This window comes from Podarcis bocagei (assembly GCF_964188305.1).
Source record: "Podarcis bocagei genome assembly, chromosome: 15".
Lineage (NCBI taxonomy): Eukaryota > Metazoa > Chordata > Lepidosauria > Squamata > Lacertidae > Podarcis > Podarcis bocagei.
In genome coordinates, this window is record NC_138141.1 from 3,417,612 (window position 1) to 3,441,919 (window position 24,308).

Here is a 24,308-nt window from a genome sequence, read left to right on the forward strand (position 1 = left end):
TTCACTTCTCTGTTTTCTTTTTTTCTGTTTTCTTTTCTCGATCACTTTTCTGTTTTCTTCATTTCTCACTTCCCTCTGTGGCCCCCTAGTCTCATCCGATGGCCCTCTATTTACATGATTTTCAGCTGTGGCCCCCGGTTGAGAAACGCTGGTTTAGACTATGTCTGGTCTTTATTGAGCATTTGTTCTGATTTGTTTGTGGAGAGGTTATACAGCGAAGAGCATTCATCCTGAACTCATGGAGTGTTTACATGCCTTCCTGTTAGTGATTAACAGTTTTCAATGCATTCCCCCACCACTTTCCAAATGATGAAAAGTCTGCGTATTGATTTGTTAAAGTGGATTTATTGTCCTAGGATGACAAAAACCACTTCAAATGTGCAAACCTAAAGTTGTGGCATGTGGGTGACTCCTCCCTGCAAATTAGTGACAGTTTAGAGGCATCTGTCATCCCACAACACTTGAGGGCCACAGGTTCCCTAATCTCAAAGCCCAGGTCACCCTGTTGTTCCATCCTGGTTGCTGATAGGTATGTTTTAAATCTATTTATTTCTAAACTGCCTTTCTTCTATAAAAGTCCCCTGAGTCTAAAGAAGTATACCGGAAAAGAAGTATCCAGTAGGTGCTTGTGAGCATTTTTGCAGTGATTCTTCCACAGGGCAATTGCTATATTAATGAAAGCACTCTCTGGGAGAAATTATTACATGTTCCCAACCACAAAATATTGGCCTAGGTCCAGTTCTACTTGGAGATAATTGCAAGCAACCACTTGACCAGGAAATATGCACATTTGGCATCAGACAGGCCCATTGCGTTGGGGGAAGGCTTGAGGAGCATCATGATGTACAAGCGCATCTACAAGGACAACCACATCAGTGACACACAGGCAGTGGACATAAATAGGATGTACAACAAGGAGGGGACTACAGCTCTCATCATCCCTGACCACTGGCCATGCTAGCTGGGGCTGATAGACATTGGGAGTCCAACAGCATGTTGAGGGCCACACATTCCCTATTCCTGATGTACAGGGTGGATCAATAAGCCTGGTGGCACATTCTAGACCAACACATTTATTGTGGCATGAACAATTGTGGGCTAGAGACCACTGCATCATACACTTGGGACTGTTGTTATCAGCTGGTAGGCACATGGGTGCAGAGGGAAGAAACAGATATAGCTGGGACAAACTGCAATGAAATGCAGGAAGCGCAGTCTTAGGACAGTGAGAGCCTCAGTGTATGCAAGAAAATCATGGTGACCTTTCTAAACAACATTGGACTCATCCACTCTTCCTTTTGTGCTGTGCTCTCCAGGCACAGGTCCAGGATTTCTTTTGCTTAAATAGACCAAACTGGATGACTTTGATGGAAGCTCCCTGAAATATTGCTCTTCCCCCTTTCAGGCACAGTGATATCACGACCCTATAAGGCATGGATTACCTTGTTTATCCCTCAATAACATTATTTGACTCCATCCCCCCACCTTGCTTTTCTGGAGCTGCCCCTTCTACACCTGCACGTCACATTCCCATCATGGCTTCCTGCAAAGAAATCTGGAAACTGTAGTTTACTCCTCACAGAGCTACAGTTCACAGCATTCTTAACAAACTACTGTTTCCAATATTCTTTGGGGGAAGCCATGAGCTTTCACTGTATAGTGTGGAAGTGACCACAGTGAGATTTGGTGGTAGGATTCTGGAGGCAGCAGGTGGAATGTGTGTGTGTGTGGGGGGGGGAATGCATTTATGATGCTCCTGTCCCTGAATGACTCCCCACAGGTAGGAAACTGCTGCAACAGTGAGCAGGATAGGCCAGAACTTTTCTCCCTGATGTCCTAAGACAGGGATGGCCAAACCATGGTCCTCATTTTTGACCCAGGCACCACCCATTATAGGAATTGGTCCTGCTCACAGTTGGCTTCAGCCCTGCTTACTGCCAGCATGCGCCCCTCAACCGATAGTTGCAGAGGGAATGCAGCCGTCAGCAAGGAAGTTTCCTAATGTTTCATTGTTTTCACTTGCAGGGCGGCTTTCATGTGAGGGAGCATCCCAAAGCAGGATCCCTCCACCTGCTGTCTGAAGCCAGAGTCTATTCTCTCTACTCAAGATTCTCCCACCACTGCGTTTGGCTACCTGCGTCAGTCAGGCCTAAGATCCACCTCTCTCTCAAGTCCTTGCTCAAATCCTTATCCCAGCAACCATGGGTGTAGCCAGGATTATTATTATTTTTTTTGGGGGGGAGGACTTTGTTAGCAGAGGCAGAACTGATGTGATTGGTCAGTTGCATTTTTCCACCTTTGCCACATTAAGCAGTTGGTCCCTTACCTTTCCCGCCCCGACCTGGCCACAGTGATCCATGCGACGGTCACCTCCAGGCTTGACTACTATAATTCGCTCTATGTGGAGCTGCCCTTGAAACTGTCCCAGAAACTCCAGTGGCTGCAGAATGTAGAATGCTGCAGCGAGGCTCCTCACGGGGTCCCTGCCATGAGAGCATATTCACCCAGTGCTTTACTAGTTGCACTGGCTCCCGGTGGAGTATAGGGTCAGGTTTAAGGTGCTGGTTTTGACCTTTAAAGCCCTTTGTGGCTTAGGGCCCATGTATTTACGGGACCGCCTCTCCTGGTCTGCCCTGCAGAAGACCTTAAGGTCCATAGTTTAGAGGTCCCGGGCCCTAAGGAAGTCAGACTATCCTCCCCCAGGGCCAGAGCCTTTTCAGTGATGGCTCCGACCTGGTAGAATGCTCTGTCCCATGAGACCAGGGCCCTGCAGGACTTAACCTCCTTCCGCAGGGCCTGTAAGACAGAGTGTAGCCTTTTCAGGCTTGGCTTTCAGTTTGAACTTAGCCTGATCTTTTATTCCACTCCCCCCCCCCGCTTTTTATGAAGATTACCCACTCTGGGATCCCACAGCTAATTCTCCCCTGGTCTCCTTGCTGGCCCAAATAGGGCTAATTTAGCCAGGTAGCCCTGGTGATCATCTTTATTGGATGGATTTCCCCCCTAAACTGATTTTTGAATTTATTGTTATTCACGCTTTTATACTGTATTTTAGCTGTTTTTTGTTGTATCACAATTAAGTGTTTTAAATTTGTTGTTAGCCGCCCTGAGCCCAGTTTTCTGAACCGGGAAGGGCGGGGTATAAATAAAAAAAATATTATTTATTATTACTTGATGGGGGGAGCAGCCCCCCCCGGCTATGCATCCCCCATCATCCCTGAGCACTGTCAATCCTGGCTAGAACTGATGGGAATTGGAGACAGCAACCGATGGAGGGCCAAAGGTTCTTCAATGGACTGCAGGCTCTGCTTCCATCTATACAGTGCAGAGAAAGGCCTGTGTGGATGAACAAGGCCTACAAGGGCTTTTACCACATTCTGAACCCTCACCTGGCATTATCTGTGCTGCAAATTGATCCACAGGGACAAGCATGACGGAGAAGGGATATTTAATGGAGATATTAATACGGCTTTTAAGAAGACAATAGGATCAAGGAAAACTGCGTTAGGAATTTGGAAGAATTGGAATACAAAATGGATGCCAACATACTCAAGGTGGACGCCATTAAAATATATGCAGGAGGGTCAAAGGGAACCGGGTTGGTGGAAGAAATTAGAAGATCAGGGATTTTATAAATTAAAAGATATGTTCAATGAAGAAGGGAATTTAATTACAAAAAAAGTTTTTTTAGAAAAAATAGGAAAACAATATTGGCTGAAAGTGCAAGGACTTTATGATTTAATAAAAACGGAAAGAGTAGAGGAAACGATGAGGACAGAAATGAAAATAGATATGCTGCTGAACAAAAGACAAATAACAAAAGAAAGGGATAGCAGGGATGTTATATAAACTGATGATAAGCGACAAAGAAAGAATGATAAGGTTAATCCAGATTAAATGGGAGCAGGAAGGTATGATCCACCCAAACACGGCTCAAGAATTGATGAAGAATATAAACAATATTAAAATAGAAAAGTATAAAGAATTAAGTAGAATTTTTTTATTAAAATGGTATAGAACTCCGGCACAAATGGCGTATATAGGGAAAGGGTTTAGTCCCAAATGCTGGCATTGTGGTCAGGAAAAAGGACTATATTCACACATGTGGTGGGAATGTAATCTGGTTAAGGAATATTGGCAAAAGATTATAAAGGTAATTTCTGGACTATTTCAAATAAACATAGAAGTTAATAGGGATTTGTTATTTTCGGGAATACTGGGAAATAACAAAGTAAAAAGTAATAAGCAAGAGTTGTACAAGATTATAATTCTAGCTGGAATGACAGTTATTGCTTTGGGATGGAAAGAAAAGGCCAAATGGAGTATGGAAAAATGGAATGATTATGTGTTTGAATACGTACAATCAGAAATATTCACACAGATAGTGGTAGAGGATAGATGGGAAAATAAATGCCAAAGAATCACAAATAAATGGGCATTTTACAGGAACTGGATAGAAAGAGGGGAAGCCAACCCTAACATACAAGCTTGAATGAACAGACTGTGTACATGGATAAAAATATGAAGAAGGAAGGCCTGACCCGGGGGGGGGGGGTTGGAGTGGGGAGGGAGGGAGGGAGGGGGGAAAAAAGTAAACCGGATGGTATTTTGAATGGATTTTGTTATGTCAGCCTTTTTTTCAGAAACCATATATATTAATGTTATGTAGTTAGGCTTTGTAGTATTAATGGATTTTGTTCTGTATTCTTTGTTTTATAGAATATATATAATAACGTTATGTTACTAAGCAAATTTAATAAAACAAGGGGGGGAAAGGAAAAAAAGGAACAAGCATGACGGTTAGCACTTTCCATTTTTAATTGCCTGCGCTGAGCTAAGAGATACCTGCAATGGACACATGGATTTCCACAGACTTGTTTTGTTGTGCAGTCCTACCAGACTTCCACAAAATGGTGGGTTAAAAATAAAATTTAAAAGTGTGGCTGCCTCCCTCGTGACTCCACCAGCAGCCTTGGCAAGAGGAGGTGGTGTGGTGATAGATGGCACTGTTAAAAAAATTCCTGCCCACACAATATGTCCACAGATGCATAACATGGAATGGCATGTTGAATTTGTTCTTACATCACTCTCAGTGGTTTGGGATAATGCAAAGTAAATGATGGGAAAGTGCAGGTTGCCCCTTGGATGAGAACAGTGTTGCATGGAAAACATGCACACATGGCATGGATCAAATCCACTTTAAACTGCCATGTGTACACTGCCTAAGATATCTGAGTTGTTTTTATTTCTTTCCATTTAACATCTTGCTTTAATACCTTCATCTTGCATCTTAAGTTTATTACTGACATTTTTTTGGAATGTTTTTTAAAATTATATTTATAATACCTCTTCATTTTATTATTTTCATTTTATTTATTTCACCAGAAATCCACAAAAATACATTATGAAAATCTGTATTTATTCCTGTATATACTACACACCACACCTTGTAACTGTATACACCTATAAAACTCGTAGAATCACAGAATTGTAGAGTTGACCCCTTTGGAGCGGGTCTTTGGTTTTCTGGAGAATTTGTAAACAAAACGAAGCTCCATCATTCTCCTGCTTTGTTCCTTTTGCCAGTGTTTATTTGGGAGTCAATTTTTCTGTAAGGCTGATACGCCATATTCTCTTGCACCCAGCATTACATTCGCACCTTCCAAAATGTGGCTATAACTATAGGTGCTGCTACCAAGAGAAATCCAATTAGTAGCATATCCACCAAGTCCTGACTGTCCTTGGAAACAGATTGGGTAACGCAAGCTCGGGAGACTTTGTTAATTACAGATATGTCACGTCATTGTCACGGCGGAGACCCTTGTAGTAAAGCGGGTAACGCACCCCAAACCCCACGCGGAGTCTCCGCGTGCCCCTGCATGCGCTCACGAGTTGCCCCGTGAAGTCATCACAAGGCGCTGCTCTTTGCAAACCTGCCATGCCTTGCAAGCCCGCAGACTGCATGCACGCCTGCCTTAACTCACTCCCCGTTCGCGAGAAGAGGAACCTATTTTATGTCGGCAAGCCTTCGTAAGCCGTCTTCCTTCCAGCCAGCAGCAGCCCAAGTCAACTTGACTGTGCCTGCTTGCATTCGGAGCGTGGCATAGTAGTAGTAGTAGTAGTAGTAGTAGTAGTAATAATAATAATAATAATAATAATAATAATAATAATAATAATAATAATAATAGTAGTAGTAGTAGTAGTAGTAGTAGTACAGCACTTCGCTTTCCCCTTTGCAGCGGGGCGGGAACAAGGCAGGGCCCGATCCCGCCCAGTGGGCGAGAGCCTGGCTCTTTCGGTTCCCGGGGATTTGCTGGCCGGCCTGTGAGTCAGGGCGCGCGCCTGCAGGATTGCAGCTGGGCCGGCCCTTGTCAATGGCTCGCCAGCTTTTGCGCGCAGCCATTGGCCGGCGGGGGGGGCGGGGGTGTTACTTGAAGAAGTGAACTTTCTCCCCTCCTCCTCCTCCTCCTCCTTCCCTGCGCGCTCGCTCTCTTCTTCCCGGCAGCAGCTGCCGCCTGGCTGGGGCTGGGGCTGGGATGGCGCTGAGCTGCGGCGTCGGGGGCAGAAGCGGCAGCCCGGCCGGGGCGGCGGGCGGCCCCGCGGCGGCGGCAACGGCGGGTCCCGGGCTGCTGATGGAGGTGGAGAGCCCCCCCGGCGAGGAGGAGTACGAGAGCCTGCCCCCCAGCGCCACCCTGGGCACGCACATGATGGCCGGGGCGGTGGCCGGCATCCTGGAGCACACGGTCATGTACCCCGTGGACTCCGTCAAGGTGAGCCGGCGGGAGGGCGCGCGGCGGGGGAGCCCCGGGGCAGGGCGCGCTTCCCCCCGCGAGGGACCTTCCGCTGCCCCCTTTCGGGCGGGTCCTCGTTGCCCCAGGCTGCTGGGGCTCCGCCGTCCGAGTGGCAGCGGCTGCCATGTGTTTCCTTCGCCCTCGCGTGGCTCCCGAGCGCCGCCCCCCTTCGCCTTTGACTTCAGGAGAGCGAGACTGGGGGGCAGGTCCCGGGCAGGGCAAAAGTCGGGCTGCGCTGCAGCATGGCAGTGCCATCTGGGCTCTTACAAGCAACATCTCTGTAAAGGTCGCAACTGACAACCCCCCCCCCCCTTAGGCCAAGAGGGGCATGTTTTGCTGGCTGCCCTCCGCCACCCATACCCTCAAATTGCCATTTCTTGTCTTGACACTACTCACAAATAGGATGCACTCACTCTGCATATTTATGCAGTCTAATAATAGTTGTGCTTCAGCACTGCAGCTGGAAATGCTGTTTCTGCTAATGATGGCGCTTAGACTTGAGACTAAGGATGCATATACATTCAAAGCACATTCTTCCTCCACCCTGAATCTCAGGAACTGGAGTTTACTACAATTCCTGGCACCCTTAACAAACTACAGTTCCCAGGATTTAAAAAATATATTTTACTAGGGGAGTGTGTGCTTTAAAATATATGTCGCGTATGCAGCCTAAGAGATGCTGATGTTCTGTGCATTGGCAGAGAGCACCCCTCTTAACCAGTCAGTGGACCAGGGGACTAGGCTAGTCCCCTAAATGTGCCTAGTAAATTAGAGTATTAAAGCCTGGCTCTTCCTTCCCAAAGCCCAGGAAGCTTCTGTCCAGCTTAGGGAGGGATGTGTGTGACCCCCGCCCCCAATCGTCCTCACACTATGAAAAATTTCACTGCACACCACTGCTAGTTTCTCCAGTTCTTAGCCCAATGCACTGGGCACTGTTAACCCCGTGAATAATCGTTATGTTATCACAGTCAGGATTAAGGAGGGAATGTGCCTAATTCATGTTAGTGAGAATACAGTAGGAGGAATGGTGGCTGCAGGACTTGGTGTTCTCCTGCTGCTAAATATTAAATTTCTAGGTAATCTTCAATCTGGAGTAAAAGTCTTGTCTCCTTTCCCCCATTCTCAGTTTAGCAGCCCTTCTCTTGCATTCTGTTACTTGGAGATCACTGCACCACCTTCCTAGATGAACAGGTGAACTGCTTTCCCTCCTGTCATTTCAGTTGGTGGTTGGCTCTTACCAGGCACTTCGCAGGAGTATTTAGAAGTGAGCTCTGGTGACCATTTTGGCATTATTGCCGAAGAGGCATCATGGACTTCCCCTGCCCATCTGCCAGCAAGACTGCATTATCCAATTTCTTGACATACAGTGGTACCTCAGGTTAAGTACTTAATTTGTTCTGGAGGTCCGTACTTAACCTGAAACTGTTCTTAACCTGAAGCACCACTTCAGCTAATGGGGCCTCCTGCTGCTGCCGCGCCGCCGGAGTGCAATTTCTGTTCTCATCCTGAAGCAAAGTTCTTAACCTGAAGCACTATTTCTGGGTTAGCAGAGTCTGTAACCTGAAGTGTATGTAACCTGAGGTACCACTGTATACGTGTATGTTCATTGTTAAAATCAATTGCCAGTGCAATCCTAAGCATATTTGTTCGGAATCTAGTCCCATTATGTCCAGCAGAACTTAGCTGGAAGTAAGTATGCATAGGATTGCAGCCTATAGAACTCAGACTAATGTTAACGTTGCCTTAACAAAAAAAAAAGAGCCAGTCTTCCCACCCCTCATTGATCAGGTTTAGTCTCATTTGCAAACACACATTCATTGAATCATAGAACTGTGGATTTAGAAGGAACCACCAAGGGTCATCTAGACCGTTCCACTGCTGAACAGCTCTTACTGTCAGAAAGTTCCTCCTGATGTTTAGTTGGAAGCACCTTTCATCTAACTTGAAACCATTGGTTCAAGTCCTCCCCTCCAGAGCAGGAGAAAACAAGCTTGCTTCCTCTTCCATGCAACAGCCCTTTAGATATTTGAAGATGCTATCATTCTACATTCTCTAGCAATATTTAGTATAATAGGCTAATGCTTTCTGCCACTCACTTGATTGCAAAAGCAGTCTGGCAGCAGGGTTGTCTGGTAACAGCATGGGCGTGTGCCTGACGTTACAACTCTCATTAACAAAAATGTGGCAATGTGCTACTTGCTTGCCTTGCGAAGCACACTCTGGTTTGGAGCAGGAATTCGTGTGTTGCTCAAGAATGAGGGAAAATGCAGCTTCCCTCCCTCGGTTGCTTTTGTGGCTGGGTGGCGATTCCCTGATCTCAAGTTTTGCTAAGTTCAATCTTGAATGCCAGGACATTTTTCAAGGCTTGACTTGGGAGTAGCTGTCTCCTGTCTGCTATACATGGGGCGCAGCAAATGTGCCTGCTCTGTGAACAGAGGAAGGCCACAGCTCAAAAAGCGAGTGTGAGCTTTGCATGCAGAAGGTCCCAGGTTCAATCCCTGGGGAAGAACCCTGGAGAGCCTCTGCCAGTCAGTGTAGACATTATTGGTCTGGTCTGGTCTGACTTGGTATAAGGCAGCTTCCTATGTTCATCCTATCGCTCTGACATCTGCTGCAGCAGTGGGAATCCTGTACACATCTTTAAAACATCTTCATACGTTTCCCATGGTACTTCAAGGAACATTGGTTTTCACACCACCATTTCACCTTCCACATAGCATGTATATCTGCCCCTCATTTGACCAAACTCTTTAATATTCTCAACTCTTTACTTGAAGTCTACCTAGAGGAATGATGCTTCTAATCAGAGTTGGGGAAATATTTCAGATTCCTAGAACCCAGCGTCAGTATTTTAGGATATAGTCAAGGAAATATTTTAGGATCTTGGGGATAGGCCCCCCAGCTCAGAGTGTCTGGGCATCTAGTGATTAGGTACCAGGAATCTGATTGGCCCAGCTCCTACCTGAGGGAGGTGGTATTTCTGAGTTGGAGGGTGGCCATGGTAGGTTAGGGCTGGGCGCAGAGCCAGGACAGAAAGCAGGGCTGGCTCAAGACATTTTGGTACCTGAAGTGAAACACAAAATGGCACCATGAAACAATGAGTGGAGATCTACATTGGGAACAAGGGGGTAATAAAGATCTACATCGGGATCTGCTGCCCCTGTAGATCCTGCTGTCTGAGGCAGTTGCCTCACCTTGCCTCATGGGTCGGCCAGCCCTGCAGAGCGTTTGGTGATGGAACGGTGCTGAAGGAGCAAGTGGCATAAGCTGAGATGCAGCCTTGGCGTTTTGAGGTCAGAGTCCATCTTGTATTGTCCTATTGTAGCTTCCACTGTTATAAAACAAATTGCCTGCTTTCCTTTTCCAAGTGTCAAGTTAATAATACTCAAGCTTGTGCAACGAGGAGCTAACCTGTTGGACCCCTTTGTAAAGTGGATTAAACACATTAAATTCTTTTGCGTGTGAGAGAAATGCTGGTAAATAAGCAGTAATGACTGGTTTGGTGGTGGTTCAGTCATCTCTGTGTAATCCTTTGCTGAAGGTGGCAGGTGCAGGTGAGCCACAGGTGATGATCATGAACTTGTAGGAGCTGTTTGAAGTGGGAGCAGTGGGGTAGGTGAAGTAAAAAAAGAGACACACTTGCACACCCTTTTAATAAAGGGCAGCACTGAACATGGGCAGAACGCCTTTCCCAAAGCCCGGAGCCAAGTGTAGCTTTCCCCAACACATTTCGAATGAAGTAGAGAAGCAGGTAACAAGGTTGTCATTGAGACTTGAGCCTGGGTCGGTACTATTGTTTGAAAAAAAGAAGCATGGTCCTCATTGTTCATTCCCATAAATTTGAAGCTTGCTGTTGATGATAGATAGTCCCCTCTGGTGTACCACCTCCAAAACATAGGGCAGGATTCTATACCAAATTGTGCATAGCTTCTTACTCCCCATCTCCTTGCACTGAGTGGACTCAACAAATGTACTTATATTTTTCTTGGTATAATGCAGTGTAATCTTAACATCCAAAACACACAGGAATGCAGGAAGCCGCCTTCTACTGAGTCAGACTGTTGGTCCCTCTAGCTCAGTATTGTTTACCGTGATTGGCACCTGCTCTCCAGGGTCTCAGGCAAGCGCCTTTCCTAGTCCGGCCCGGAGATGCGGAGAATTGGAACTGGGACCACCTGCACACAAGGAAGATTCTCTGCCATGGAGCTGTGGATGGTCCTTGGTTGGTTATATTGCTTGCAGCAGTGAATGCTGGAGGATGGCAGGACTTTTCTAAATATGTCAGATGTAAGTGAGCATAGTTTTTGAAAACTAACATTAAACGGCTCTACTCATTTGGATTTGTGACTGCTGTTTAAGAAGCGGATGATGGTAAGAACATTTTCACGCCTTTACATTTTTATAAACTCTTGAAGCATTATTATTACTATTAGTATTAGTATTAAAATTTGCATACCGCCCTTCATCTAAAAATTCCAGGGTGGTTCACATTATAAAAATACAAAATGAGAATACACAATACATAATAAAACAAAAATAACCTCCCTCCCACAAACACATTAGAAAGCCATAGAATGTTAATCAGCCAAATGCCCAGTTAAGAGTTCTTGGCTTGACATAATCTAGAATTTGTCATAGACCTTTTATCAGGATCGTTATGCATGCTAGAGAATTTGGGTTGGGGTTCTTCCATATTGTTAGGTGATGAGACACCCCCCCCCCCAGTGGAATAGGAGAAATGGAGTTCCACTCCAAAGCCCAGTCCGGGGGGGGGGGGAGATGAGGGACTAAGTCAATTTCAGCATCTCACAGTTTCTTATGATTCAATTCTTAAGTTCAGCTATCCACATTTCTATATCAGTTTGTGAATTTTATTTTATGTTCTCATGAAAATCCACCAGAATTTTAGTGCAGATTTTTCCTAATATGCATATATTTGTATGCAGTGTTGCCTAATGCACACATTTTTGAAAAGCATGTTTCCCTGATATAATGCATTTTTGTGCTTTTTTCTGCACACTAGTATATGCATTTTTGTACACATTCCTGGCTAGCAAATTGCATTGCAGAATTTGGAGCAGAATTTGGAAGGATGACTGAGTTTCAGTTCATGCATTATTTTGGAAAGTACACATTAGGTAGGTGTGCCTTTAAATATGAAATGAATTTGACACCCCGCCCCCCCCATCCTTATTCCCTGGCAGTGTGGTAGGAGAATACAGAATGCAGACACTGCCAGGCAGATTTGGGGTGAGCTACATAATGACGGTCATTGCATAGCTAACAAATGGTTAGAGTTCAGCAGGTGGTTTAGGGAGTTGTATATCACATGTAGGAGGAAGTGGAGACTTCTGAGTTTGGTGACGGGTCCCCTTTCTTCACTCTTTTATGGATAAGGAACTTAAAATCATTTCCTCTACGACTGAAGGAAGATGCTTCCTTTGAAGAACTACATCACCTGGCTTATGAAACCATCTTTGAGCACTCCTTTTAATTCTTCCAAGGTGGTGATTTGGCAGGCTTAAAGGTTTAGAGTGTTGTAAAACATGTTAAAGAAACAAGGGAGGTGGAGGGACAGGGAGAGTCTTATTGGCATTAAATTACCTGATAAATCTCAGCTTGGCGAACTTGAAAATGTGGATATGTGCTGAACACTTTGCCGTTCAATGTATAGCAGTAATTGGTGAAAGCTGATCTGTGCTAATTGCAAAAACAAATAAATTTCATGTTAATTGTAAAATAGTGACATATACATACACCTGAACACCCAGGGGCAATCTACAGTTAAAAACATAACAAAAAAGAGAAAAATAAATCATCAGTTTTTTTAAGGCAGTTATGCTAAGTAGACCAGGTCTTGAAGCCTCGTGGTTTCATGGAATGTTTGACAGCTGTCAGTTGACCATCACAACAACTATAGTTTTTGGTGGAGTCGAACTCTGCTGCCCATGCGAAGAGAGCTTTTTAAGGGGTTCCCTAGTCTTCCTTACCCCTCTCCCTGTTTGGACATCTCCTCCCCACTCTGGGCTTTGGTCTCTCTATCTCTCATTGGGATGAGAAACCTTTGTCCCACCAGAAATGGTTGGGCTACAACTCCAGCAGCTGTGACTATGGGCAATGCTTGTTGAGGCTGATACAGTTTGTACCCCAGTAGCATTTGTGAGCCACAGGTAACCCATTTATCCCCTGTTCTTTCCATCCCTGGCCCCCTAGAGCCATATACCTTGAAGCTGATTTCTGTGTTGACTGGGGTCACGCCCACACAGTACATTTAAAGCATATTTATACTCCAGTAGTCATGTCTTCCCCAAAAGAATCTTGGGAAATGTGGTTTGTTAAGGTTACTGGGAATCATAGTTCTCTGAGGAGTCTTCTAAGAACTCACAGCACCCTTAACGGATCCTATAAACTGAATTTCTTCAGGGTGCCAAGAGTTGTTAGGAGACCCCAAGAGAGCTACCATTCCCAGCACCCTTAACAAACTTCAGTTCCCAGGATTCTTTGGGGGAAGACTATTAAAGTGGTATAAGAGTGGTTTAAATGCATGGTGTGGCTGTGACCTGGCTCTTCAAGGCTGCAGGGGCTTGAATTGCATTCCTAGAAAACTTGGGAGGTGCTGTGGCTGAACAGGAGCCCTTTGGACAAAAAGTATGTCCTCTGCCATTTGGCGATGGTCCTGAGCTCTTCTCTTCCTGCAGCAAATGGCAAATTTCTCAACTGAGTCTGTGCATGGGAGATGAAAAGTTTCAAATCCTCTGGCCTGGTTTTTGTTTAGTGTGCATTTACAGACAAAATGTGGAGTAGGAATTTTTGTATGTGCAATTGAAAAGTTGATAATATCCACTTTGGAGGAAAAAATTGGGTTGGGGCAGGAAGCTAGATACATTCAGTGTGTGTGTTTATCTAGCACTTAAATTACAGGTATCATCAGGGTCAGCAGGTAAACAAATTTTGTTAAGATAGAATGTGCTCAGATTCTATGCTTAACACTGTCCATATCTTATTAAAACACACCACTCTTGGGGGCCAGGCATGTCTCTTTTTCACCTTCAGCGGCAGGTGACACTTTGTTATAAATACCTTCATACGCTCCTTGTTTTGGTGTCTGAACTTAGGCAGAATCATTATTGAACTGTTTCTGTATAGTAGTTAAAAGATATTGATTCCTGGGGAGAAACTTCCCCCCCATACAGAATGTAAGCAAGCAGTCCAGGATGCTTCATGTTCATATTGCTTTTGGGGACTTGTGCAGTTGGAAAATCTGCTTTAAAAAAATTATGCCTACGGCTGTGGAGTTCACTTCACAGGGTTGAAGGATCCAGGAAGCAACACAGCAGAAGCCAAATTCATGGTTCTCAGAAGTCCTATGACACATGATGCCCAATGTTACTCAAATTACAGTAGACATATTGAAATCAGTTGAGTTAAGAAACTTAAGTTTGACTTAGTTGGCTATCAACTTTTAATTTGGGGGTTGCTGGGAGAGATGGTTGTTCTGTGTTCAGGCCTTCCAGTTCCACCACAAGTGCTGAAGAACCAACAACTGCCTTGTTAGCCACCTATTACGGTACATCATTCATATTATTACAGGGACCTCAATATTCGTGGGACTTCAATGAAAATTAAAATATTTTCTGTCCAGTCTTTCCACAGTGGAGTCTACAAGGCATCTTAACAAGCATGTTTCAAATACAGCTGTAACAAAAAATCTGAAATAATCCAGCTGCAAGGTAACTAAAGTATGAAATATAGGCTACAAAAGAGCAGCCTTCAAGCAAGGACACTTAAAAGCACTTTCAAATGAGACAGTCTTCAGAGGGTACAAGATTGCAAGCCATATGGGAGTTGGTCTGGGTGAACTTGGTGGGACTTTCTTCTGCACAAAATAAAATGCATAAAAATGTGTGTACTCGTGCTGAAAGGGACCTTGGGATTTGTTCTACAGCCGTCAAAGGTTGAAGTTTGTAAGCAAAAAGACAGGTCCTTTCTCTCAAGCGGCTGACAGTCAAGACCAGGGGTACACTATTTGTGACCCTCCAGATGTTGTTGGACTACACCTCCCATCATCCCTGATCACTGGCTATGTTGGCCGTAGGCTGTGCACCCCTGTTCTAGATCATGGATCACCCGCCTGCTGTCTTACTGATGCTGCTGACTGGACCCCCAGCTCCCACCAGTCCCAGCCATTGTGGTCAGTGGGGATCTCTGCATGTTGGACATAGTATCCACACAACTTTGTAAATAAACCCATAAATCTTATCGGATTGCCGGAGTCTGGCAGAAGAGGGAATGAAAGCTCTGTCCTTCATGCAGTATTGTGGTCTTCATCAGAAGTTTGCTTGTGTGAAGCTCCTGTTTTTGACCTGAAGATCCATGCTGATTTTGCAGATACAGTGCTTGTCAGTGGTGGACCAAGGGTGATCTGATCCACATATTGTAGACTGGCTTTTAGGCCCAAATCTCAACCGTGATGCTGTGTGTGTGAATTTCTGACTTGTGTGACCTATTTGTTTTGTTTTGCTAGGATCCTCCAATCTACCACCCGGGAGTAGGTGCAGGAGAGGGGCTCCAGGATGCCCTGGGGTGCCATGAAAGATAGTCAGGGGTGCTGCAAGCAACACCGGCCTCTGCCCCTCTTTCCTTCCCTCCCTCCTCTGATGCCCTCTCTGCCTCCCAAAGGCTTGCACAGCGAATGGTGCCTCTGGGGCTGGCCAGGGGGTGCTTCCCAGGCCCCTGTGGGGCAGTGTGAGGAGGCACCTCTCTTTGGGGGGGGGGCAGCTCAGAGACCAGGGACGGCAGCAGCAGTGGGCAGTGTTAGCACCCGGCCTGTGACTTGTAGCTTGGGCAAGCATTGCATTGCTGTAGTTCGTTTGAATGAGGCGCTGGCTTCACGGAATGCTGGTTGGCTAAGTTTTTGCTTCCTTGCCCATCATGTTTAATCAGGACTTAGTGTATCTTCTGCATGTTTAAGAGGTTGCGCAGGACCACTGAAAGACCGCAGGGTGAAATGCTTTTATTCCTTCTCTGTCGCAGGTTGCACATGGCCTTCTGAAATGACATTCCATACTTTTCCGTGTATAAGACTTTTTTTTTTATTCCAAAAACATGTTCAAAATTTGAGATCATCTTGTACATGGGTAGTGCATTGTGGGGCTGTGGGATTGGTTGCTGCCGTGGGTTGGAGATTGTTATTGGTGGCTGCTGCAAGAGCTGTTGTTGATTGGCTGTTGCTGTGGCAATTGGGCGGGTGATTTGCTGCTTTTTTCGGCAATGGGACAGAGGATAGTTTGCTTTGTTGACACGCATGAGCGGCATTGTCTATCCCCCCTCCCCATTTTCTTAATTTTGAGTTCCCCAAAATAGGGGGCGTGTTATACACGGAAAAGTATGGTAACTGGGGGGAGGTTTGATTCTCTTCCCTTTTCTGCTCTCCTGCTTCCAGCAAAATTGGCTTCATGATGTTTAAGTAGCTAAAGAGGAGCTTTTGTATCCCTCCCTGGCTGCGCTGCTCTAATCCAGCAGGCAGTTATTCAAAAGTGTGCTTTGGCATGCTTTTCCAGAGTGTGTTGCCAGAGCTTGGCAGAATTAAGTGTACACAAAGTTGCTTCGCATGGCTTATGAGCACTTCCTGTTTTTTGGGATGAAAAACGGCTCTGCTTATCTTATGCGATGTGTAGCAGGAGAGCCAGTGGTGTGAATCAAGACCTCCTATTGGTTCTAGTTTTTGAAAAATCTCTTTTCGAAATCTAAAACTAAACCTCCCTAAAATGAGAGGATGACAACTTTCAGACTGAGTTTCTAGGACAGAGCTTTCCAAACTGTGTGTCGCGATACTTTAGTGTGTCGGCTGCAGTGTGTAGGTGCGTCACACGAAAACTCCCTGTGCTCCTCCTGGGGCTGGAAAGGGAGCGGGCAGCCTGCCGGGTAGCTAGTAAAACTGAATGAGTGTGTCGTGAAATGATGCACGTCTAAAAAGTGTGTCACCAACATGAAAAGTTGGGAAAGCTCTGTTCTAGGAACTTTTAATTGGGGGGTGAGGAACACTGTGCCCCTCCAGATTGGGCTGCAATTCTCATTATTTCTGACCATCTGGAGGGCCCAACACTGTGGAAGATAGCCCAAAGGGGGCACAGTCTCCCATTTCATCCCTGGTTTGGTGTAGTGGGTCAGAGACTAAGCTGGGGCCACATCCACACCAGCCATTTAAAGCAGCATCATACTCACACATCTATGCTTCCCCAAAAGCATCCTGTGTACTATAGTTGGTTAAGGGCGCTGAGAGTCATTAGAAGACCCCTATTCCTTTCACATGTGGAGTGGTTCAAAAATCCATGTGAATTCCTCCGACTCAGGGTGTGCCTGCTAGACGAGCACTTTTCTAAACGTTGTTCCTTGGCACTCTCTGTGACCTTGTTTTGCTGGAGGTGATGGAGAACCAGAAACTCGGAGGAGATGAAATAGGGTTATTCGATTAGAACACCAAGCAGGATATTTACATGTACTGTATCTGTAGCGGATCTCTCTTTTTGAGGTGGTGAACTTTGCATGCATTATGGATCCTTTTCCAGATCTGCTTTAACATGCAGGAGTTCCATGGATGATATGTGAGGATTTCCTGAAAGGGCAGGAAGTTCAGTGGTTGGAAATGTAGAAAACAACAACTGTTTTTTAAAAAAATCAAACATTGTACATTTGAGGGCTAGAAATTTGTTGATCTGGCACTCCCGTAACTCCATTGTGATGCTGGGCAAATAGGATTATGAAAGAGTTAAGACACTTCTTGGGGTTTGCCCACTACTTTGGACTTTTCCTCATGTTTCAAAAAATGTTTCCCCCCCCCCTTTACTGAAAATCCCGGCGAGACTGTGAGAAACTGAAAGCAGCATTTTCTCCCCTCTCTGCCCTTCCCTTCCCTTCATCTGCTGCCACCACTGGAACTAAATAACTTTGAAACTGTAAGAGCAAAAGTCCTAAGTTGCATCACAGCCTTACTTTGGCAGTGATATCTTGGTCTTCCTGGTCAAAGTGCCTTTAAAATTGCTGCCTCAAATGAGGGCATTCATTCAGGCAGCTGTTGTGGAAGCTTGTTCTCTTGCGTAATCGGCATAACAGGAAGAGTCTACCGTCCTGAAGGTTGCTCTGGGCCTTTACGCACAGGGATTATGAAATTCTCCCTATGCAAATTTCTCCCCAGTCTTTAGGGCTCCAACTTACCTGAACTTTGCCACAGCTGATGGGCGCATTCATGCCTTCTGTCTCTCCCCCCCCCCGTCCAGTCCCCTCCCCTGGTGTGCAGATCACTTCTGCACATGTGTGTAAGGATACCAAAGCACAACCTGGTGTTGTGACATTATGCATGCACTGATTAAAAAAACTGGTTTTGATCCCTCCTGGCACATTTGACTCTGCAGCATGTGTTTCTATGAGCAATTGAGCACTGAAGTATGCAATTGCCTGCACATAAGGAATGAATTTTGTCTTGAGGTGGTGCCATTATGTGATGAGTGGCTCAGGTGATGGCTGGTGAGTTTGGTGTTGTTGGTTGTTAATCTGATACTTTTCCTTCTCTTCACCATAAGGTCCCAAGGCAGTTTGCAGCAATTAAAAACTACAATACTGAAAACGGTTTAAAACAAACTACAGTCACAGGAATAGGGTTGTTCCTAAAAACCTCTATCTTGGCTGTCAGTTTGTTCTGTTCACGTTAAGCAGGCTATTGGCCCCTATTTCCCTTCCGCCTGCCTTTTGGCCGCTGTGTGGCTATTGTGTGCTGCTAACCAGGCACACAGGGCTGGATGCCTGCAGTGATGGCTGTGCATGAGCAGCTGCTTGCTGTCTGGCCCCAGGTCCCTGGGAGTCACCTAAAGGTGACGGGTTAAGCAGATGTCATGGTCTTGGGCGAAGGATACCAAGCAGCTCAGAGCAGAACCCTGTGTACATGTACCGTCCATAAGAATAAGTCTTGCTGTCTTCAATAGGACCCAGGAAAGTGCCTGGCACAAAGGCCTTATTTTCTGTTTGTGGACATGATGGATCCTAGAAGCTCTTGCACCAAAAAACCTGCCTGCCTCATTTTATCTGTGGGCATTCTTTTTTCTCAACAAAATCATTTTCTTAAGCATGGTCAAAGGATTTATTTTGTTTTCTGGAGTGTGGAGGGACTTACCCGCGATCTGCTTACTGCATTTTGGGTGGGGAGGAACTTTTGGTCAGATGGGCTAGCAATGCTGGAAATGCCTTAACTTAGTTGCTTGTGGATCAGTTTTAGCCCCTGTTGACTCAAAGGTCTCCCTTTGTCCATGTGCATCTTCTTGTCAGTGGCAAAGCAGACTCATTCTGACAGGGTAGGAGTCTGCCTTGCCAGGAGTCCAGGTACAGAATGCCCTTCAACGTTATCTTTTAGGTGCTGGTAACAAAACAACCCCCCTTTTTATTTTCCCAAGCTATTTCAAATTCTATCAGTGATGTGTTCTTAGTACTGTTTAAGCTCTCTCATCCTCTGCTTTTTTATTTTATTTAAAATAATATTTATTAAAGTTTCATGAACAAAGCTTCAAAATTTAGACATAAAATACAAAAGGCAAGAAAGATTACAAAAATAAAAGAAAATACACAACAAAACACATAAAAAATACACAATAAAAAACAGCTAACAAAATAGAAGAAAAAAGAATAGAAAACACCAATAAGAAAACAGAAAAAGATTAGTATTTTCATATATTATATTTCATTCACTAGTTTCTTGACCTCCTCACACCTCCCTTTTTGTATTCCAATTCAAATATTTGGTTCAGCAAATCCTTACCCTCTGTCATTTAGCCTTACTCAGCATCTTAACCTATAGAAAAAATATATTTTCCATCATTATCAATCCATTTTTACATATTCTTATTAATCTTTTTGCCAACACTGCTTATTTTCAGTCCAACGTCCCTTTAACATTCATTAATTTTACAGTATTTCTGTAGATAGTCTTTAAATTTTTTCCAATCTTCTTCCACCGACTCTTCTCCCTGGTCTCGGATTCTGCCAGTCATTTCTGCCAATTCCATGTAGTCGATCACCTTCATCTGCCATTCTTCCAGGGTGGGTAGATCTTGTGTCTTCCAATACTTTGCAATGAGTATTCTTGCTGCTGTTGTAGCATACATAAAAAAAGTTCTGTCCTTCTTTGGCACCAATTGGCCGACAATGCCCAGGAGAAAGGCCTCTGGTTTCTTCAAGAAGGTATATTTAAATACCTTTTTCAGTTCATTATATATCATTTCCCAGAAAGCCTTAATCTTTGGGCACATCCACCAAAGGTGAAAGAATGTACCTTCAATCTCTTTACATTTCCAACATTTATTTTTGGGCAAATGATAGATTTTTGCAAGCTTGACTGGGGTCATGTACCACCTATAAATCATTTTCATAATATTCTCTCTTAGGGCATTACATGCCGTAAATTTTATACCGGTGGTCCACAACTGTTCCCAGTCAGCAAACATAATGTTATGACCAACATCCTGTGCCCATTTAATCATTGAAGATTTAACCGTTTCATCCTGAGTATTCCATTTCAACAGCAAGTTATACATCTTTGACAAAATCTTAGTTTTGGGTTCTAACAGTTCTGTTTCCAACTTTGATTTTTCCACCTGGAAGCCAATTTTTTTGTCTGAATTAAAGGTCTCTCTTATTTGGTAATAGTGGAGCCAGTCTCGCACTTTATCTTTTAGTTTTTCAAAGCTCTGCAATTTCAATTTGTCTCCTTCCTGCTCCAAAATTTCCCCATCCTCTGCTTTTTATCTTGATTGATTGCATTGTAGCCCTTGTGTTTGTTACTCCCCAGTGGCCACAGGCGACTAGGAATTCCATGCAGGCGAGTGGGTGGTCTGGCAGAGGAGGAGCAGATCTCTCTGCCTCTTACTCCATGGATCCACTTCTGTGCTGGCCATGGAGGGTGGGAAACCCACCCCTCAGCTCCAGCCCTCCTCTGCCAGCCTGCTTGGCAGAAGGGATCATTATTATTATTAGTCTGCTACTAAGAGGGTAGTATCCTGCGTTAACAAGTCTGGAGATGCAAGCTGCTACTAGGCTCAAGCTCATTGGTGGGAAGGAAGACTATAAATGTAATAAATAACAGTTACCGTATTTTTTGCACCATAACACTCACTTTTTTCCTCCTAGAAAGTAAGGGGAAATGTCTGTGCGTGTTATGGAGCGAATGCCTGCGGGTGGCGGGGGGGATCTGCTGCAGTCGTGAGCAGAGGATCCATGGTTCCCCTTCCTTCCCTCCTCCGTGGCTTGGTTTGAAACAGCAAAGCGGGAGAAGAGCCGCTGAGTGGGGAGGAGAGGGGGACAGAGAGCCTGCTTGCTTTAAAGGAGCAAAGCGGGAGAGGAGAGGAGCCACTTACACGAGTGTAAGCGGCTCCTGTCCGGTTGGTTCCTTTAAAGCAAGCAGGCTCTCTGTCCCTCTCTCCTCCCCACTCAGCTCGCTAAATAGCAGCAAAGTTTTTCAGCTCGCTAAGCCGGGGATGAGAGGGAAGGAGGGAGAAAAGCAGAGCCTGCTTGCTTTAAAGGAGCAAAGTGGGAGAGGAGCCTTCTCCCCTTATACCCCTCTTCTTCATTATTAGCAGCATCCTTCTCCACCCACCCCACGCGTGCTTCTTCTCCCCTTAAACCCCTCTTCTGCATTATTAGCAGCATCCTTCTCCACCCACCCCACGCGTGCTCCTTGTCTCTTGAGTGCTTTTCCTTCCCTCCCCACTTAAAACGTGGTTACAAAGCACAGATCCACATGGATCCTCAGGATTTTTGCACTGGGTCACCCCAAATTCACCATCAGATCACATAGCATGTCCATGGCTACATCTTGCACCAAAAAAATCACGCACCCACTGTTGCCTGGGGCCGCAGTGGTGCAAAAACGTGGTTACAAAGCATGGATCCACATGGATCCTCAGGATTTTTGCATTGGGTTACTCCAAACTCACTGTCAGATCACATGTCTGTGGCCACAGCATGAACCACAAAAATCATACATCCGCTGTTTCGTTTAGAATATTTTTTTTATTGTTTTCCTCCTCTAAAAACTACGTGCGTGTTATGGTCAGGTGCGTGTTATAGAGCGAAAAATACGGTAATAAACAGTTTTTAAAAGCCCATGAAAAGTTACAAGGCAACTTTTAACTTAACTTATAAGCAACCTTGAAAGTTTTAGAAAATGAACAGTGATAAAATGATTTTATATTTTAAATGTTTATATATCTGTGGATTGAGTGGAAGGGAGGAATGGTGGGTGAATAGTCTGGTCCTCTTGGGCTTCCTGGTGTGACTTTTTCAACTCCAGACGGAGCCATAGCAGGGCTAGGGAGCACTTGGCCTAGTGGTGGATGAGCTGCTTGCATTGGGCCTGTGCTTCTCATCCAAGAAGAGAGGGGGAAAGTTCAGAGTTCGATGAAAGTGTTTATTATTGTGTCAATGTGACATTTCCCAGTATTTACGCAAGTGTAAAAAGATAGGCCTTTGCCCCAAGGAGTGTGCAATCTAAATTTAAACAGGAAAGAGGGGAGTGAATTGTGTTGACATGTGTCGATAGAAAGCTTTCATTTTCTCTTCTTAACATGGGCCAGAACCAAATGTTTCCTGCCAGTCGCTTGCACAATTGCAAGGGAAGCTTGCATTTTCTGGCCCAGGCATGCTTCTCCCTCCCTGCCTACGTAACCTTGTTTCACTGCTGGGAAAGATGACTGAGCATTTGGTGCGCTCTGAGTGTGGACGCGTTGACTAACCTTGAATGGCAGGCGTCTCGGAACACGGAGTGAGTGCAATTGCCATGGCTGCTTGCTTGCAAATGGAAAGTGAAGGAATACTAGACCTGTGCTTTGCCAAGGTAAACCTTGGCTGCACTTGCCAAAGAGAGACTTTCCTTTGGCTTGTGCTTCCTCCTTCTGCAGAGCAGTCATTCTGGGGAGGATTCCTTCCCGGCTTCTGAGAAGCTCTGCCTTTCCCTGATGGGTCTTAATCATTTTGCGGTGGTGGTTGTGGTCTGTTGCTCTTCGCATTGAATCTTATTTATATGAATGTGTGGCTTTGGGGGCAGAGGAAGCTGCCTTATACTGAGTCAGACCATTGGTCCATCTAGCTCAGTATTGTCTACACGGACTGGTAGCTGCTCTGCAGGATTTTGGGCAGGGCGTCTTTGTCAGCCCTGTCTGGAGATGCCACAGATTGAGCTTGGAACCTCATTGTTGTTGTTTAGTTTCTGCATGCCAGGCACTCCTGTCTTCCACTGCCTCCCGCAGTTTGGTCAGACTCATGTTTGTAACTTTGAGAACATTGTCCAACCATCTCGTCCTCTGTCGCCCCCTTCTCCTTGTGCCCTCCATTTTCCCCAACATCAGGGTCTTTTCCAGGGAGTCTTCTCCTGAGGTGGCCAAAGTCTTGGAGCCTCAGCTTCAGGATCTGTCCTTCCAGCGAGCACTCAGGGCTGATTTCCTTCAGAATGGAGAGGTTTGATCTTCTTGCAGTCCATGGGACTCTCAAGAGTCTCCTCCAGCACCATAATTCAAAAGCATCAATTCTTTGGCAATCAGCCTTCTTTATGGTCCAGCTCTCACTTCCATACATCACTACTGGGAAAAGCATGGCTTTAACTCTACGGACCTTTGTTGGCAAGGTGATGTCTCTGCTTTTTAAGATGCTGTCTAGGTTTGTCATTGCTTTTCTCCCAAGAAGCAAGCTGCTGGAACCTGATACTCTGCCCCTGAGTTGTGACCTTGCTCAAAGATGCTTCTTCTCTTTTACTTGCTTGAGGGCAGGTAGATTGCACCTTCAAATGTTTCGCTTTCCTGGAGCCTTTTTAAAAAAGATGGCATCTGTTTGAGTTTATAGAGGGGGGGAATCCTTGGTTGTGAAGCCCTGAGTTTGGTCCACGTTCTCCCCTCCACTGTGACAACTGTCCATTTGCTTACCCCCATCTCTCTTTCCCTTCCTGGGCTCAACTTGCACTGCTATGCAGGATAGCTGGGAGAGCATGAGACTGTTAATCTCAGGGTCGTGGGTTTGAGCCTCAAGTTGGGCAAAAGATTCCTGCATTGCAGAGGGTTGCACTAGGTGACCCTCCTTCTCTACAATTTTATGCTTCTAAGAATGGAAGGCATGTGAATGGCTGCTGCTGCTGTTGCTTCTGCTGCTGCTAGTCGCTGATTCTCACAGGTGAGGAGAGTCCTGTCGTGCTTGGCTCCTGCTTACGGGCTTCCCATGGGCATCTGGCTGGCTGCTGTGACTAGATGAGCTTTGGGCCTGTTCCAAGAGGGCTCCTCTTCTCTTCTCTTGGGCAGGTGAACAGGAAACAATAACAATGTAGAGTAGCAGCGCCTACAGGGCCCCATACACTAGCAGTGGGCGCTTTGCTGCAGAGTGTGTCGCTGGGGGTGAATCCTGTGCCCTGCGTATGCAAAACATGGGAAATGCTGGATGTCTCAGTGCTTGGGACAGAGGCATCTGCAATGAAGAAAAGCAGGGGCTAAG

The 24,308-nt window shown here is 45.4% G+C and overlaps 1 protein-coding gene across 4 annotated transcripts in view; it reads left to right on the plus strand.

Moving 5' to 3' along the window:
* The first annotated feature begins 3,418 nt into the window (after positions 1-3,418).
* SLC25A37 (solute carrier family 25 member 37) overlaps positions 3,419-24,308 on the plus strand; it is a 37,015-nt gene continuing 16,125 nt past the window's right edge. Inside the window, exons 1-2 of one of the 4 annotated variants that reach the window (XM_081171818.1) lie at positions 6,682-6,770; positions 7,918-7,982. Coding sequence is in view for 3 of the 4 variants with exons in the window: in XM_081171815.1 (XP_081027941.1) it covers positions 6,537-6,770 (234 nt within the window). In the remaining variant the exon portion in view is untranslated. Of the gene's footprint in view, positions 3,555-6,532; positions 6,771-7,917; positions 7,983-22,541; positions 22,669-24,308 lie in introns of those variants that run through there. The other 3 variants (XM_081171817.1, XM_081171815.1, XM_081171816.1) reach the window with 3 other exon arrangements.